This window comes from Phoxinus phoxinus (assembly GCF_949152265.1).
Source record: "Phoxinus phoxinus genome assembly, chromosome: 18".
Lineage (NCBI taxonomy): Eukaryota > Metazoa > Chordata > Actinopteri > Cypriniformes > Leuciscidae > Phoxinus > Phoxinus phoxinus.
This window is the reverse complement of record NC_136893.1, coordinates 11653481-11667261: the sequence shown is the minus strand read 5'-3', so window position 1 is coordinate 11667261 and position 13781 is coordinate 11653481. Positions and strand designations below refer to the sequence as shown.

Genomic DNA, 13781 nt, shown 5'->3' with positions numbered 1-13781 from the left:
TTAACACTTCTGAAAACACATGGTAAAACTACATTTTTAAAACTTAAGTTTAAGATAATAATAAAGAAAATAATGTTTAAATTAATAATGACTTTTATTATATTACCCAAAGGCGTCCGGCTGCTGCGCGCACTATATAAATGACGTAAAAGTATTTCCGGTCCTCTCTCATGCTTCTCTAAATCAAGATGGTGAGTTTACCAATCGTTCAGACACATCACAGTCTTTTATCGTGTTATTATTGCGACAAGTGCGTTTTCTCGTTCGTTTCACATTTCTAAGTAATATCTCTCCGTATACAACCCAATACCACTCAGTTTTTCAGTTTCTTGATCATATGAATTCGTTAACGATACTACGCCTGCAGTATCACGCATGTACACGCATTAACGTTACAGTCTTTTATCTTGTCTTAAACCGATGAGTTAAGCTTTTATCCCCGTTAATAGCTGTGTATTTTAAGAAATTCCGTATTATTATTTCTTGGTATCTTAATATGGATTGGTTACCTATTCTCCACAAATTACTGCAAAGTCTATTTAATATACTGTGCCTGTTTGCACTATAGGTGGACAGACGTTATAAAAATCAAATAACGTTACACATTACAAAACACATCAGAATTGTATAAAGAATCAAGTGCAAAGCCACCAATTACAAATAAATTTTGAACTAATAAAACAATATTTTGTGAATGTGCTTTAATAGATTATGATTTCAATGTTGTCATTTGCAAACCAGTGCTAACTTTTTTTCTCTATCTCCTAGACTAAGAAGAGGAGGAATAACGGACGTGCTAAGAAGGGACGTGGGCATGTCCAGCCCATCCGCTGCACAAACTGTGCCCGGTGTGTACCCAAGGACAAAGCCATCAAGAAGTTTGTCATCAGAAATATTGTGGAGGCTGCGGCTGTAAGGGACATCTCTGAAGCCAGTGTGTTTGACTGTGAGTAAGAAAAAAGGCATCTTATGGAGGGGAACAAACAGGCTTGTTAAAACATTTATCAAACTTGTTTTTTTGTCCTTCTACAGCCTACGTTTTGCCCAAACTGTATGTGAAGCTGCACTACTGTGTCAGCTGTGCCATCCACAGCAAAGTGGTGAGGAACCGCTCTCGCGAGGCCAGGAAGGACCGTACCCCTCCTCCACGCTTCAGGCCCGCTGTAAGTGATGCATCCATATCCATTTTAAATTAGGGCATACTTATTGTGCATAATAGCTATTACATGCATACAAATTTGCTGCTTAGCCTTAGACTATTTTGTCAATAATAATAGTGATCAATACAATATTAAGTTTTCTGACTTTTCTTTCTTTCAGGGTGGTCCCCCACGTCCCCCTCCAAAACCAATGTGATCTGGAGATATTTGCATGCATGTTTCTGTGAAGAAATAAAGATGACTAAACCTAAAATGTTTTCCTTGTTTAATCAAAAATGGAAAATGTTGCTGTCCTCTGTGTACAAGGTTTTTCTTGAGTTTTTTTGGGGGGGAAATAAAGCTGCTTGATGTTAGTCATTTTAAATGGACCTTAAATTTAAGTTTTTACATTTAAGGCAAAAGTGGTGTAAAACACGTTTGCTGAAACCCATTTTCAATAGGAAAACACTTGTTCATTAATAAATCCTGTAGAAATAGTTAACTAATCTAAATGGCCATTTTAACATTTACTAATCATTTAAAAATAAAATGTATCTGTTAACTTTAATGAATGCTCTGTGAACTATCAAATTTGGGTTTTTGATAAAGGTGAATAAATGCCAGTAAAAAACATTGCTCAATGAAAACAGTCATACAATATTTTTTACAATAGAAATAAAATCTAAAAAGAATCTAAACAGTTGACCATTACATTTACTAAAACTACAGAAATATAAATACCAAGTAAAAACTGAATATTAAAAAGAGAGAAAAATAAATATAAAAAAGGTAAATAAAAACTCTAAAATGGTTATTTCATTTTGTCCTTAAATTAATTTAGAGATCACATAATAATTGTTCTTTATCAAATTCATCCGTCACACTGCATGACTATTTAAGTGCACAACAAAAATAAAAAAATAAATGCAGTTTTCCACCTTGACCACATATTGAACCGGTAGAGAAACAATTCATAGACTGATTATTTGTTGACTTGATCAAGACTGAACATGAATTAGGGAAACTAGAGAACAAGTGTTTAGAGTTGTAAGCAGACAGAAGTTACAACAAATATTACTTTATTGGACATGAAAAATTACTTCAACTTAAAGTTGGGTTACACTCTTTAAAAACAAGATCAAATAAACAATACCTCTTGGAACCAACACACCTTTTTATAGAACATGAGGCAGTTTTTTATATTTTAACAAATTTGAGGTAAAGAGTTTTTCTTTGTCATATACATTTTTTTCTCACAAAATATTTAAAAACATTGAACCCAGGGATAAAGCCCAAGAATGACAGAGAGTTTGATCCCTGCCTCCCCAAAATGCTAGGTCTCTCTTTCTCAGTTGCTGCTCACTATGGTAGCTTCACAGTTCATTTAAAAATATTGAGTTCATCACACCTTGGGGATAAGAAATATGAAATGGTGCAGAAAAGAGCCTGGTTTGGTTTAGAGGAAATAGGGAAAATTGCAGCTAGTATTTCACAAGCAGAACAGTTGCAGAACCCCAGCAAACAAACGAGTACACATGCAAACTCTCTCATTCACACACACGGTAGAATTCATTACATAATTTCTTTTTGACCGATAAGTGCATTAAGTGTCATATATGGTTTTTGCCATAATTTCAAGTAAATAAATTTATGTCAGCAGAAGAAAAAAAAAAGTCTATGAAGGGTGCAAAGTCACTGACTAACCTTTGTAAATACTGGATTTCACTTCTTCGATCCATTCATACTGTACTCCGTAGGCTTGCACTGGAGTGAATCCAAGCATATGTATTAAGAGGCCTACAAATGTTGTAAAAGTAACTGAAAAGATGTAGGGTCAGTGGATTACACATAAGCAAGTTTTGGAAACAGCTGACCACCTCCAAGGTCAAGTGATACACACATGCTACAACATCCAAGTACCCTTAACCACAGCCCACGTCACATAAAGATGTACAAGCAATCAAACAAAACAACTCTTTGAGATTCTCCAAAATTCTCTCATTGGTGCTTTAGTTTCGTTTCAGTTTGTGCAAGTAAGATCCGCTGATAAAACAGGCCACAATATATCTTGGCAGGACGGTACGTAACTCTACAACAATATTTCAGTCCTTTCCTTCAAATTCAAGCAGCAGTTTGTACTCAGTGGGGATCGAGAGTACCGTATGCATGAACTCATATGGGACATGACCACACAGGACAAGCGTACAGGATACAAGTCCAATATCAAGGGCAGAAGTCACACAAACATCCAAGCACCAAATTTTACAACACAAGGAGAAAATGTTCAGTTCTGAATCCTTAAATGACCGTGACCCCTTTTATGATTAGGAAAATAGCCTTTATAGAATTGTTTTTAAAAACACCACACTGTTCATCTGGTCTTTATAACCAACTTGTTCTCGTATCAAATTGTTTCTTGTTTTCTCTAAATAGCATTTTTTATCAGAAATCAGTGCAATAGAGCAATTTCAGAAAACAAAAGAATATGTTTCAAAGCTCAGTTACCAGTCATTACTGTGTCTGCTCCCCTAAAGCCTTTGAATAAAATCCCCGTCCCGCCCGGTGCCGCCCCGCCTGTCCGAAACCCTCCCAACAGCCCCAGCAAAAACACTCACATTTAAGCAGAATTAGAAAAAGTGCAATCCTCCTTTTGAGGTAACAACCCATCCCCTTCACTCGTCATCAGATTCACGGAATGCAACATAGGTCTGTGTTTGGTCTGCACCAGAATATTAAGGCTTCTTTTCCGCATCTAAAAAACATAATGTGGCTCACTGTGTTCGCAGCATGGCAGAGGATGGATGGCGGGGACTTCGTACTACAAAAACTATTTTAAAAAACCTCAATAGATTTGATAGGCAAAATCTTTATCGCCACTAAAGTGAGGTTGAGATAAAGTTGAAACGACAATCAAGATCTGAGGCACAAGGAAACCAACTTTTTTTTTTTTCTGGACAGAGGTTGTGGACTCAAAAACTAAGGCAAATGTTTCAAGTTCATTTCCTTTCCTTTCTTAAATAAAACATTAACATACATTTTAGAAAGCAATAAAATTATCCGAGCCTTAGTCTAACCCCGATTCTATTTGACCCAAGAGTGACGTATCATCTTTGTTTCGAAGTTACCCGAATTCAGGCTGCAATGTACCAACGGAATGGTCCAGCATTAAAAACCATGTGCAATTCTAAAACTAACTCGTACAGGGTTCATATAAAGCAACGATTAAGGCAATATGTGTCTGTGCTCCTTATATGGCTAACATACCAATACTCCAGCCTCAATTTTGCAATTCACGCTGCTTGCTCTCCATTCCCTCTCTGTCAGCAGTGTCCTCCCTGAGTCGCCTAATTTCAACAGTCCCACCGAGGTATCCTAAAAGAGCACAAAGTTAGTGTGAATACTCTTAGGCATAGATTTCTTGTTTAACAGGCTCAGAAACTTTGGAAAACCACTCTGGATAAAACAGTCCAGACTTTGGACGTCTAAGCAATTCAATGTCTTTCTCTCTTCAAGAGGCAGACTCTATGTAAACGCCACCAAACAGATGGGTATAGACCTAATCTCACATCTCGAATTTCTCTTCCCAACTGATAAAAAATAAACCCCACCGAAGTAAGGCACTTCTAAAGCAAAACAGCTGCTTCTTGCGATGAATGACTTGGTGTGGGAGTGCAATCGGAGGATATGACTTGTCATCCTCTAACGCGGGATGCAATTGCACGTTTTATGCTCGTACCTAAGCGATTAGCCTTCGACGGAAAATCTGATGTCCGCTAATTAAAAAGCATGTGCTAATGTGCCCCAATCTGGTGCAGACCGAACTAGACGCCATGACGCCATCTCAAAGCAGCATACAACGCTCTGTACATCTCCCCCCAGTCTTGACCTCCGCCCACCTCAGCCCACCTGGTGCTCCCCGCGGACAATGTGCGAGGAGAACTCGTAGCGGTCCTGGCTGCGGTGGCCGCAGATGTTGCACTCGAAGGGCTGGCGGAAGCCGTGGCAGCCCATGTGGATGGTAAACATGACATGGTCCAGGAAGAAAATGCGACAGTGCTCGCAGCGGAAGGAGCGCACCGGCCGCCCTTCCCCGTCCACCACCTGCATGGCTTCCCTCGTCAGCGGCGAGCGCGGGCTCGCCTTGGTCGGTAAACCCCCAGGGGTCCCTTTCTCCCTGTCCCCCTCCATGTCCGTTTCTTTGGCGTGACTAGGACTGTGCCGCTCGCGCCCGCGGTGGTTCAAGTTTCCCGGTGGCACCGAGGTGATGACGCACTGCTCCTCCGCCATGCTCTCAGTGTCTGTCGAATCTTGGTAACCGTTGCTCGGCGAGGCGGCGTGGCTGCGGGTGGAAGGTGCATCTTCGTGACCCTCGCCGGCCTCTCTCCCGGCCAGGCCCATGGAGATGCCCCCTGCACAGTTTAGACGCTGCCCTAGAGAGGTTATATGAGGATAGACAGAGCTGATGACTGGGGTGAACTCTGAGATGCAGGTGGAGTGGGGGGGCATCCGCAGCGACCGGGAAGGATCCACATCGTTGCTGCCTCCTCTCGGCCCCCGCAGGAAACGCCCTCCCATGCCTGCTAAAGCAGCGGGGTCACCCTCGGGGTGCGACAGCAACATGTCCCCTTCTTTATCAGGATTGGGGTCGAGTTCATAAGGTGCTTCGGATATATTCAGTCGCATGTGCTTTTCACCTAGAAAGCATCATAATCATTGATCTTTAGTAAAATCACTAGATTGCACTGAAATTATTCTGTTTTTGCATCTACGCAATAACCAATAATATTATTACTATACTATTTCTAAATCTAATTTATAGCACAAAAAAAAAAAACTTAGCAAATTGAGATTTTTTTTTGATAAATAAATAATTTAAAATATAATATTTTAAAAAGTAATACAAATATATACACCACCGTTTAAAGGTTTGTTCGCCTATTTAACTATTTTAAAATTGAAAACATTTATTTTAAATTGTAATAATATTCCCTTATGACCAAAAGAGCCTTTTTTCAAAAACATTTGTAAAAAAAAACCGTACAGACCCCAAACCTTTGAACAATAGGTTATATATATATCTTGAACAACGCGTTGTCATATTGACAACCAATCATTAAACAGACTGATTAAATTTTTAAAAACCTTACAAATTTGCATGTTTATCACTTTAAAAAAATCTCCAGTCTTTCTCGCTGCGTACAGTTCACAAGCTCACAACTCAGGTATCACTGTTCTGCATAGGTATTCAAAGAAATGGGCCTACCCAGAAACTTCTGCGGTGTAGATCTCTTCCTCTTGGTGATGCTATTGGCCAGCCGATCAATGAAGGTCATCTTTTCTGAGGAGGACTGGATCAGTGGTTCAGACATCATCTCCACATTATGGGACTCTTCACCTGAAGACAATCCACACGCAGAAGCATGATTATAATAGAATGTGTTTGAGTATATCACACCAATTTTGATACCACAGCTTTTAATATGGTATTGAAAGTTTTGTGGTCAGTTTTTGAAAGGAATCTCTCACCAAGGCTGCATTTATTTGGTAAAAATGAATAAAGTAAAATCAGTATTGTGAAATACTATTACAATTTAAAATAACTGTTCAAATTTACGGTTTAATCCTGTGATGGCAAAGCTGAATTTTCAGAAGTCATTAATTCAATATTCAGTGTCACATGAATAATATGCTGATTTGTTGCTCAAGTAACATTTCTTTACTTGAGCATTTTTTGATAAATAAAAAGTTCAAAAGAGCAGAATTTATTTGAAATTGTGTAACAATATATATATATAAAAAAAATACTGTCACTTTTGATAAATTAATCATTTCTTTTCTGAGTAAACATTTTTTTTGCCAGACTTTTGAACGGCAGTGAACACTTTTATTAATAAGAGTAATAAAAATAAAAATAATCACAAGTATATACTAAGTATTTACACATAGTAAATAAATGACTAAAATTATTATTTTTACAGTTTTAAATATATGATTATTAGTTATGTACATTATTATTGATTCATTCTTATTAATTCCTAAAGTTTGACTGAGCAGCAGGTTATTTAAATTAAGAATAAAATTTTGCATATTAACAACATAAGAGACTGCAGCAGTTATATTAGGTTACATTTGAGCTCATAGTCATACTGCAAGACCTACAGAGCACAGTAACATTTTTACACATAACCACCTGTTTAGATTTTCAGTGTTTACAATAATACCTCTCTAAGGCATGTCATTTAATCAAGAAGTGCTTTGGACCATTCAAGTGTGCAGCTACATCCCCAGCTGTGATCTTCACAGAGCATGCACATAACAACACTGGTGAGCTTTCAAAAGCAGCCGCCTGCAAGGCAGCACTTGGACAAATTAAGTAAGTACTGCAGAAAGACCCAAATCATCCATTTTAGTGTCAACATGATATCCAAAGTACTGCTAGTGTTGACCTCCCAAGCATTTGTGTCAGTAAATATGGCATTACCGTGCGCAGGCTGGGTGTTATGAGCAGGCTGGTGGTCCAGACTCTGTAGGTAGCTGTGGCAGCGCTCACGGTGCTCCTCCAGGGTGCTCTGCTGCTTGTAGCTGCGGCCACAGTAACTGCACTTGTAGGGCTTCCCTACTGTAGGGGAGGACACTGAAATAACGTGGAGGGAGAATATGAATGCATTTCACACAGCTTATGTGTTATGTAAACAAACATCACTAACACAGTATTGACGCTGTGGTTAATTTAAGGTGTTACCCTGTAAAGTTATTAAATAATACACTGCCTGGCCAAAAAAAAAAAAAAAGGATTTAAATGTGAGTTTGGATTTAAATAGGGAAATGCTTAAGAGTCAATAACTGGATCATTATTGCCGTGATCATCTAGCATGTTATATGTTTGGCAACAGTTCTTTTAACCCTAATTGATGGAAATAACACCACAACATTTATTTTCATCAAGAGGTGCATCTATTTTTGGTCAAGAAGATCTTGTATTGACAAAGCAAGAGTGTCCAGCACTCTGTAGTCTACTCCAGCACATCCCAAAGACTTTCAATGAATTTAAGGTCTGGACTCAGAGGTGCCAATTCATGTGTGAAAATGATTTTTCATGCTCCCTCCCAACCATTCTTTCACAATTTGAGCCTGATGCATCTAGTCACTTTGTCATCTTGGAATATGGCCATGATGTGTATGGCCATACATGGTTGTTTAAGAAATGAAAAGCTACTCCATCAATTAGGGTCAAAAGAACTGTTGACAAACATATAACACGCTAGTAACATAAAAATCACTGCAATAATGATCCATTCATAGACCCTTAAGTATTTGCCTATTTAAATCTAAACAACACACTTTTTTGGCCGGGCAGTGTATATTATGTATAATAGATAATAAATAATAATATATTATGATATATAATATAATAATATTTCCAATATAATTAATTACATTAGAATACTCTAATTACTGGTACTGGATTCATCAGACCACAGAATTTCCCTTGTCACAATTTCCCCAAAAACGAAATGACGCTGCTCATCTATGACGTTAACTGAAGAGGAAAAAACTACAGACCACATCTGTCCATTTAGCTTTAGAGATGTGCGTCATTTCAGAGAAATTCATTATTCTATCAAGTCATTTCTCTGAATATCTGCATTCTCATTCAAAGGACCTTAGGCACTACAGGTGAATGCTCTTCATCATTCAAAAACACAAGCAGGATTTCCTGTTTTCATAATACTCTAAATGTCATACTAGACCGCTGCATTTCGTTTGACTAAAAAACGTGATTATATAACCGATCAATGATGTCTTATTCACACTTCTTAGTCTGCTTGCACAAGCTCTAGTAGAGCAACAGGTTTAAAAGGAAGTTCTAGGCAGCAAAAATAATCACCACTTACATTAAAAGAGATGTAGGTTACATGACCTTGACTATTCATTTATGCTCTGTGGCAAATCAAAATGGCTTTTTCCATCCCACACACTTTTCCATCCATTTATTTTCCAGCCACAAAGTTCTCTCTCCTTGCTTCTCTTTATTTCTCGCAAATGGCCTCTCTGAAACCACAAAGGCTCACCGGAGTGGGTGCGGAGGTGTCCTGTCAGGGCGTCACGGCGGCGACAGGCGTAGTTACAAAAGGGACATTTGAAGGGCTTTTCGCCAGAGTGGAGCTTGATATGACGCAGCAAGTTGCCCTTCTGAGTGAAGGAGGCCCCACACTGGTTACATTGGAATGGCCGCTCACCTACCGAGACCAAGACTACCAGTTTTCCCACCGGCGCAAAAAAACAGCAGCACATATCTTCAAACTGACATTTTTTAAATATATTTGGTCTTTTTTTGTCAAGGGTCAGTGAAGAAGCACTTACCTGTATGGCTGCGTTTGTGCACCATTAGAACATTGGGTCCAATGCAGATCATCCCACATATATCACATTTAAGTTTCCCATTGGGCAGCCGAATGGGACCAGGGGATGCGGGCTCAGAGCTGGCCATCTCTCCACAGCCGCTCCCAGCCTGTCCTCGTGTACCTCCGACCATCTCCACTCCACCATCTTCAGCCAACTCGCCCTTCTCATCTTTCCATCCTTCATTCCTCTCCCCGACTCTCCTTTCCGCCAGTGGAGCACCACCTGCCTCGTCGTCACTGTAGAGCTCCACCTTGATGGAGTTAGCTGGGCATAGAGATGAAGTTAAACATTTATTCACTTGGCAGATGCTTTTACCTAAATTTTAATGGACATACACTGCATACCACTGAGTGAGCGGCTGGGTGAGGACTGTTGACTGTTTGGTGTGCTCACGGTGGGACCTCTCAGCCCTGCAAAAAACTCCCGCTCTGTTGAAGAATCTCCACTACCTGAAAACATGTACAAGTGCAATGGGGCTTAAAATACACCTTTGTATTTTTTCTTATTTCATGCCAAATTTCCGCTAGAAATTATATTATCGGCAGAACGGTTTAAGTGAAAAGTTTCATTGGAATTTTGTTTTTTTAGAAAGTCTCAAGATTTTTATTCACTGTGTTTTTTTTTATTTTTTTTTATTCAATGCGTTTAAAATATTATAATAATAAAAAACATAGAAGAAAAAAAAAGAAAAAGAAAAAATAACCTAAATAAGTTTGCTTTGGATAAAAACTCTGGAGTTCACCCTGTCAGAAATTTCTTCAAAAGAATTTGTTGAGTAACATAATTTCCTAAGAGAATTTAAACCAGCACAGTTCAATAAATATGTTTAAGATGTACTGGATTCTTTCATGAGGATCACAGCAGTGGTTATATATAATACATGTCCTAGATCTCAGTGTGGTCATTGACATTTGGAACCCACTATATTTAGCTACATGCTTATCTATGAAAATAACAAAAGAATAAGAACTTAAAAAAATACCTGACCTGACATGTACGAACGGCCATTGCAATCGTCAGCATTCATCATCACAGCAGCTGCCTGTACCAAGAAATCATACAGAAATATTTGTTTTACAAAGCATAAAACCAACTTACAATTTCATCATTGCCAATAAATAGGAAAGCAAGTTTTTAAAGATATGCATTGGTACATTTTACAATAATAAAGTGCAATCAAAAAACATTAAATCACATATATATATTTGGCTCATCTGATTTCAGCTGAAAAAAGAAACTTGCTAGTTCACTTGCAGTTTGTTATTTCTCCCTTTCCTGTGTAGTTGCACGGTTTAAGTAGCTGAATAATTGATAGACACACTGGTCAAGATCTCATTTCTAACTCAACAGCTGAATTGAGTGTCCATTCTATAGAATTCTGGTCTTAAATAAAGAGCGCAGTGTGCAAGAAACTGCCCTCCCTTTATCTTGTGACCTATCAGAACACAGGCTGACATCTAAAGCAATGATGATACAAAGCCAAATGCAGGGGTAGTTATGATTTGCTATTACTCAGAAATTTCCACATATTATCGCTTTGGTATTGGAAATAGGCTTTAAATGCAACACATATCAAAATTAAATAATTTATTTTTATACAAATAACTATTTGACTCATCTGTGGTTACATTGGACTTGCATATGAAGAACCAGTTTCATCCTTTCAGCATGTTTTCTGGACATCTATAAATCAGATTTATCCCCAAAATCTTTGATATTGTTTAAGGTTTACGCCCTCGGCTCACACATACAGTTCTAGATGATAGGAAATAGTAGGGCTAAAGATCACTTGTGGTACAATGGCCCTTGTATGTAATTTTTTTCTTCTTCATAAAACCCCAAATGACAACAAAAACCACTGTTGCACTTTCCTAAACAACATAACGTAAATGGGAATAAATTAATTTGTTTAATGAATTTGAAAAGTTGACTCATTTTAACTGCTCCATTCACAACAGAGAATTATAAAATACACAAACTAAAATTAGAGATAAACATAGGCTACATCATACATTTACTAACAGCAAAATGATGCACAAGGTGTTTGAACTAAACAGGAAAAGTGACACGTTTACCAACACTAAGTCTTCAACATTTCTTTTTACACAGACTGTGTTAATCGACGAATATTTAAATTGAAAATATTTTGTTAATGCATTATTTATAATACACTTTGGAACCAGATTAAAAACTCAATTTTTAATGACTTCAGACCTATGGTATCATAATTTTATAATTAATACATTTTTCATGGTTAATAATATGGCTCAAAATTGATCACAGATCAAAAATATCATATAACCGATGTCATATAGAGCAGGTGCAGAATGATGCAATTATCCAATGAGATGACAAACTGCTTTCTTTTCAGTTCTTTCAAACCATGAATAAATATGGACTCGTATAAATAATAAATATGGACTCTTACAGAGTCGTGTTATTATTTTATATCGGACTTATGGTATACATACTACTACATGATCTAATAACAAACAGGCCTTCAGAAATGTAAGACCTCATTGTGTCGTATGAGACAGAAACCATTCACAGCTGCAACAGGCAGATCTCATGAATTCACAGAGCTGTCAATGAGTCTAATTAACGCAATAATCGAAACAGCCCTGTCTGTCTGCAGCCACAGCAGAAAACAACGCCTGACGACGAGAACACGAGCTCTCGTATGTTTAGTAACTTTACATACACCATCGTGCTGTAGAGGACTGACAGCACGCAGAACCATGTCAATCCTGTCTGTCTGGAGCAACACTAGCTAGCCACCGCTGCTAACCAGCTAACGAGACGTGACAGCTCACATTAAGGCAAAGACGTCGCTAAACTAACTCACAAACGAAAGAACAAGTGTTGCTGACAACGCAATCCGATCGGCAGCCTCCGGTCGTGAAATACAGTCGATCTTTAGACGTGCCAAACTAAAGCGGAATTCTGTTTCCTGAGAGCCCGCTGGCGTTGCTATGGCACCCAGCACTCGACAGATGAGTCTAGCCGTGTAAACCCTCCCAATCCGAGCATAGTTACCTGGCCTAATGTCACTTTCCTTGAATAACTGCCATTGATTTTGCACGGTGAGTGTTTTTTCTTACCTGACGATCGACTGTGATTGCAATATTTATACAGCAGAAGCGCCGTTTGTTTTCTCTAGCGAAGGCAGCATCTCCGGGATCTTTTACCTGAAACCCCAAACAACTTCCGGGCCCATGCCGGGATACAGGCCCGAATAACCTATAACCGAAAAACTGCCTCTCAAATCCATGATTGGGAGGGATTATCGAATGCATCGATCCTCATGCTACAGGTTAGAAAAACAAAATCATGCAAAAAGCTACAAATACCCCCCCCCCCCCCGCACCCCCCCCCCCATTTTTTTTTATTATCATTATTATTATTATTAGTGTTGTTGATGTTGTTGTTATTTCGATGGTAGTATCAGTAAACGTGACTTAAGTGTTTACTAAGATTTATCATGAATACAACTTCTTTTATTTAAGCAATATTTGTAAGGAATTTAGCATAATTATTTCTCTGTCAAACAGGTAATATATGTCTATTTGTGGGGATTTTGTTAAATGTGTTAGAAAATTAATTTTCTATGAATTGGAAAAAAAATTTTATGTAAAAAAATAATAGCCTAATGTGTGTGTTTTTTTACATAAACATTTTTTTTCCAATTCATAGAAAATTAATTTTTCATTAATATATTTAAAAAAAAAATAAACCATTAATAATATAATTAGTGTGATTGTTATTATTATTATAGTAGGCCTACATTATTCATATTCTAATTTAGATCCACTCCAAAGTGGCAAAGTGACAGGCTCCATTTTACATACTGTATTAGAGTGTTGCATTTTAAGCCTGGCCTGTAGTAACATGCATATAGTACCATGTTAATGTTCATTGCAAAATACTCTGTTTTGATGTAGAGTCATACTTTACTGAGACTACTATTAGTTATATAATTTCTCATATAGCCTACATTCATTTTATTTGAATACATTTTAACGTGACAATTAAATTTAATATGTTTTATTCACTATTAATGTATATACATTTTGTTTAATATATTTAAAATTTTACTACAAAAATAGTTTGACAAACAATAATTGTCTGCAGTACCACTACAGACCCCCAGGGGTCGACGAATCCCTGTGGAAGACCCCTGTATTTGAAACAACTCTATTCATACTGTTACCACAAGATGGCGGAGAATCCTAAATT

The 13781-nt window shown here is 37.8% G+C and overlaps 2 protein-coding genes across 5 annotated transcripts; one reads left to right on the top strand and one right to left on the bottom strand.

The window, feature by feature from the left end:
- The first annotated feature begins 122 nt into the window (after positions 1-122).
- rps26 (ribosomal protein S26) lies at positions 123-1413 on the top strand. Its single transcript, XM_079588303.1, has 4 exons — positions 123-191; positions 769-946; positions 1033-1163; positions 1321-1413. The coding sequence occupies exons 1-4, from the start codon at positions 189-191 to the stop codon at positions 1354-1356; spliced, it is 348 nt and encodes a 115-aa protein (XP_079444429.1). The 5' UTR covers positions 123-188; the 3' UTR covers positions 1357-1413.
- Positions 1414-2005: 592 nt separating this feature from the next.
- ikzf4 (IKAROS family zinc finger 4) lies at positions 2006-12833 on the bottom strand. Of its 4 annotated transcripts, none has more exons than XM_079588290.1 (8): positions 12647-12765; positions 10533-10587; positions 9890-9994; positions 9504-9809; positions 9212-9394; positions 7621-7773; positions 6403-6534; positions 2006-5833 (listed from the first exon to the last, which is right to left on the bottom strand). In XM_079588290.1, exons 2-8 carry the CDS (start codon positions 10573-10575, stop codon positions 5037-5039), a joined length of 1719 nt encoding a protein of 572 aa, XP_079444416.1. In that variant the 5' UTR covers positions 10576-10587; positions 12647-12765; the 3' UTR covers positions 2006-5036. The 4 variants fall into 4 exon arrangements, with proteins under 4 accessions (XP_079444416.1, XP_079444417.1, XP_079444419.1 ...); XM_079588291.1 differs by lacking the exon at positions 12647-12765 and adding an exon at positions 12391-12503; XM_079588292.1 differs by having other exon boundaries at positions 2007-5833; positions 9212-9379; positions 12647-12833.
- Between the last annotated feature and the right edge of the window lie 948 nt (positions 12834-13781).

What these genes read in the sequence shown, in the direction of transcription:
- ikzf4 (XM_079588290.1), bottom strand. Translation starts at nt 10,575, where the DNA reads ATGATGAATGCTGACGATTGCAATGGCCGTTCGTACATGTCAG. An exon ending in ACCCAGCCGCTCACTCAGTG is followed by an intron (nt 9,810 to 9,889) that starts GTATGCAGTGTA and finishes CTCTATGCCCAG; the next exon opens with CTAACTCCATCAAGGTGGAG. An exon ending in GCACAAACGCAGCCATACAG is followed by an intron (nt 9,395 to 9,503) that starts GTAAGTGCTTCT and finishes GAAAACTGGTAG; the next exon opens with TCTTGGTCTCGGTAGGTGAG.
- rps26 (XM_079588303.1), top strand. An exon ending in TGAAGCCAGTGTGTTTGACT is followed by an intron (nt 947 to 1,032) that starts GTGAGTAAGAAA and finishes GTCCTTCTACAG; the next exon opens with CCTACGTTTTGCCCAAACTG. An exon ending in CTCCACGCTTCAGGCCCGCT is followed by an intron (nt 1,164 to 1,320) that starts GTAAGTGATGCA and finishes TCTTTCTTTCAG; the next exon opens with GGTGGTCCCCCACGTCCCCC.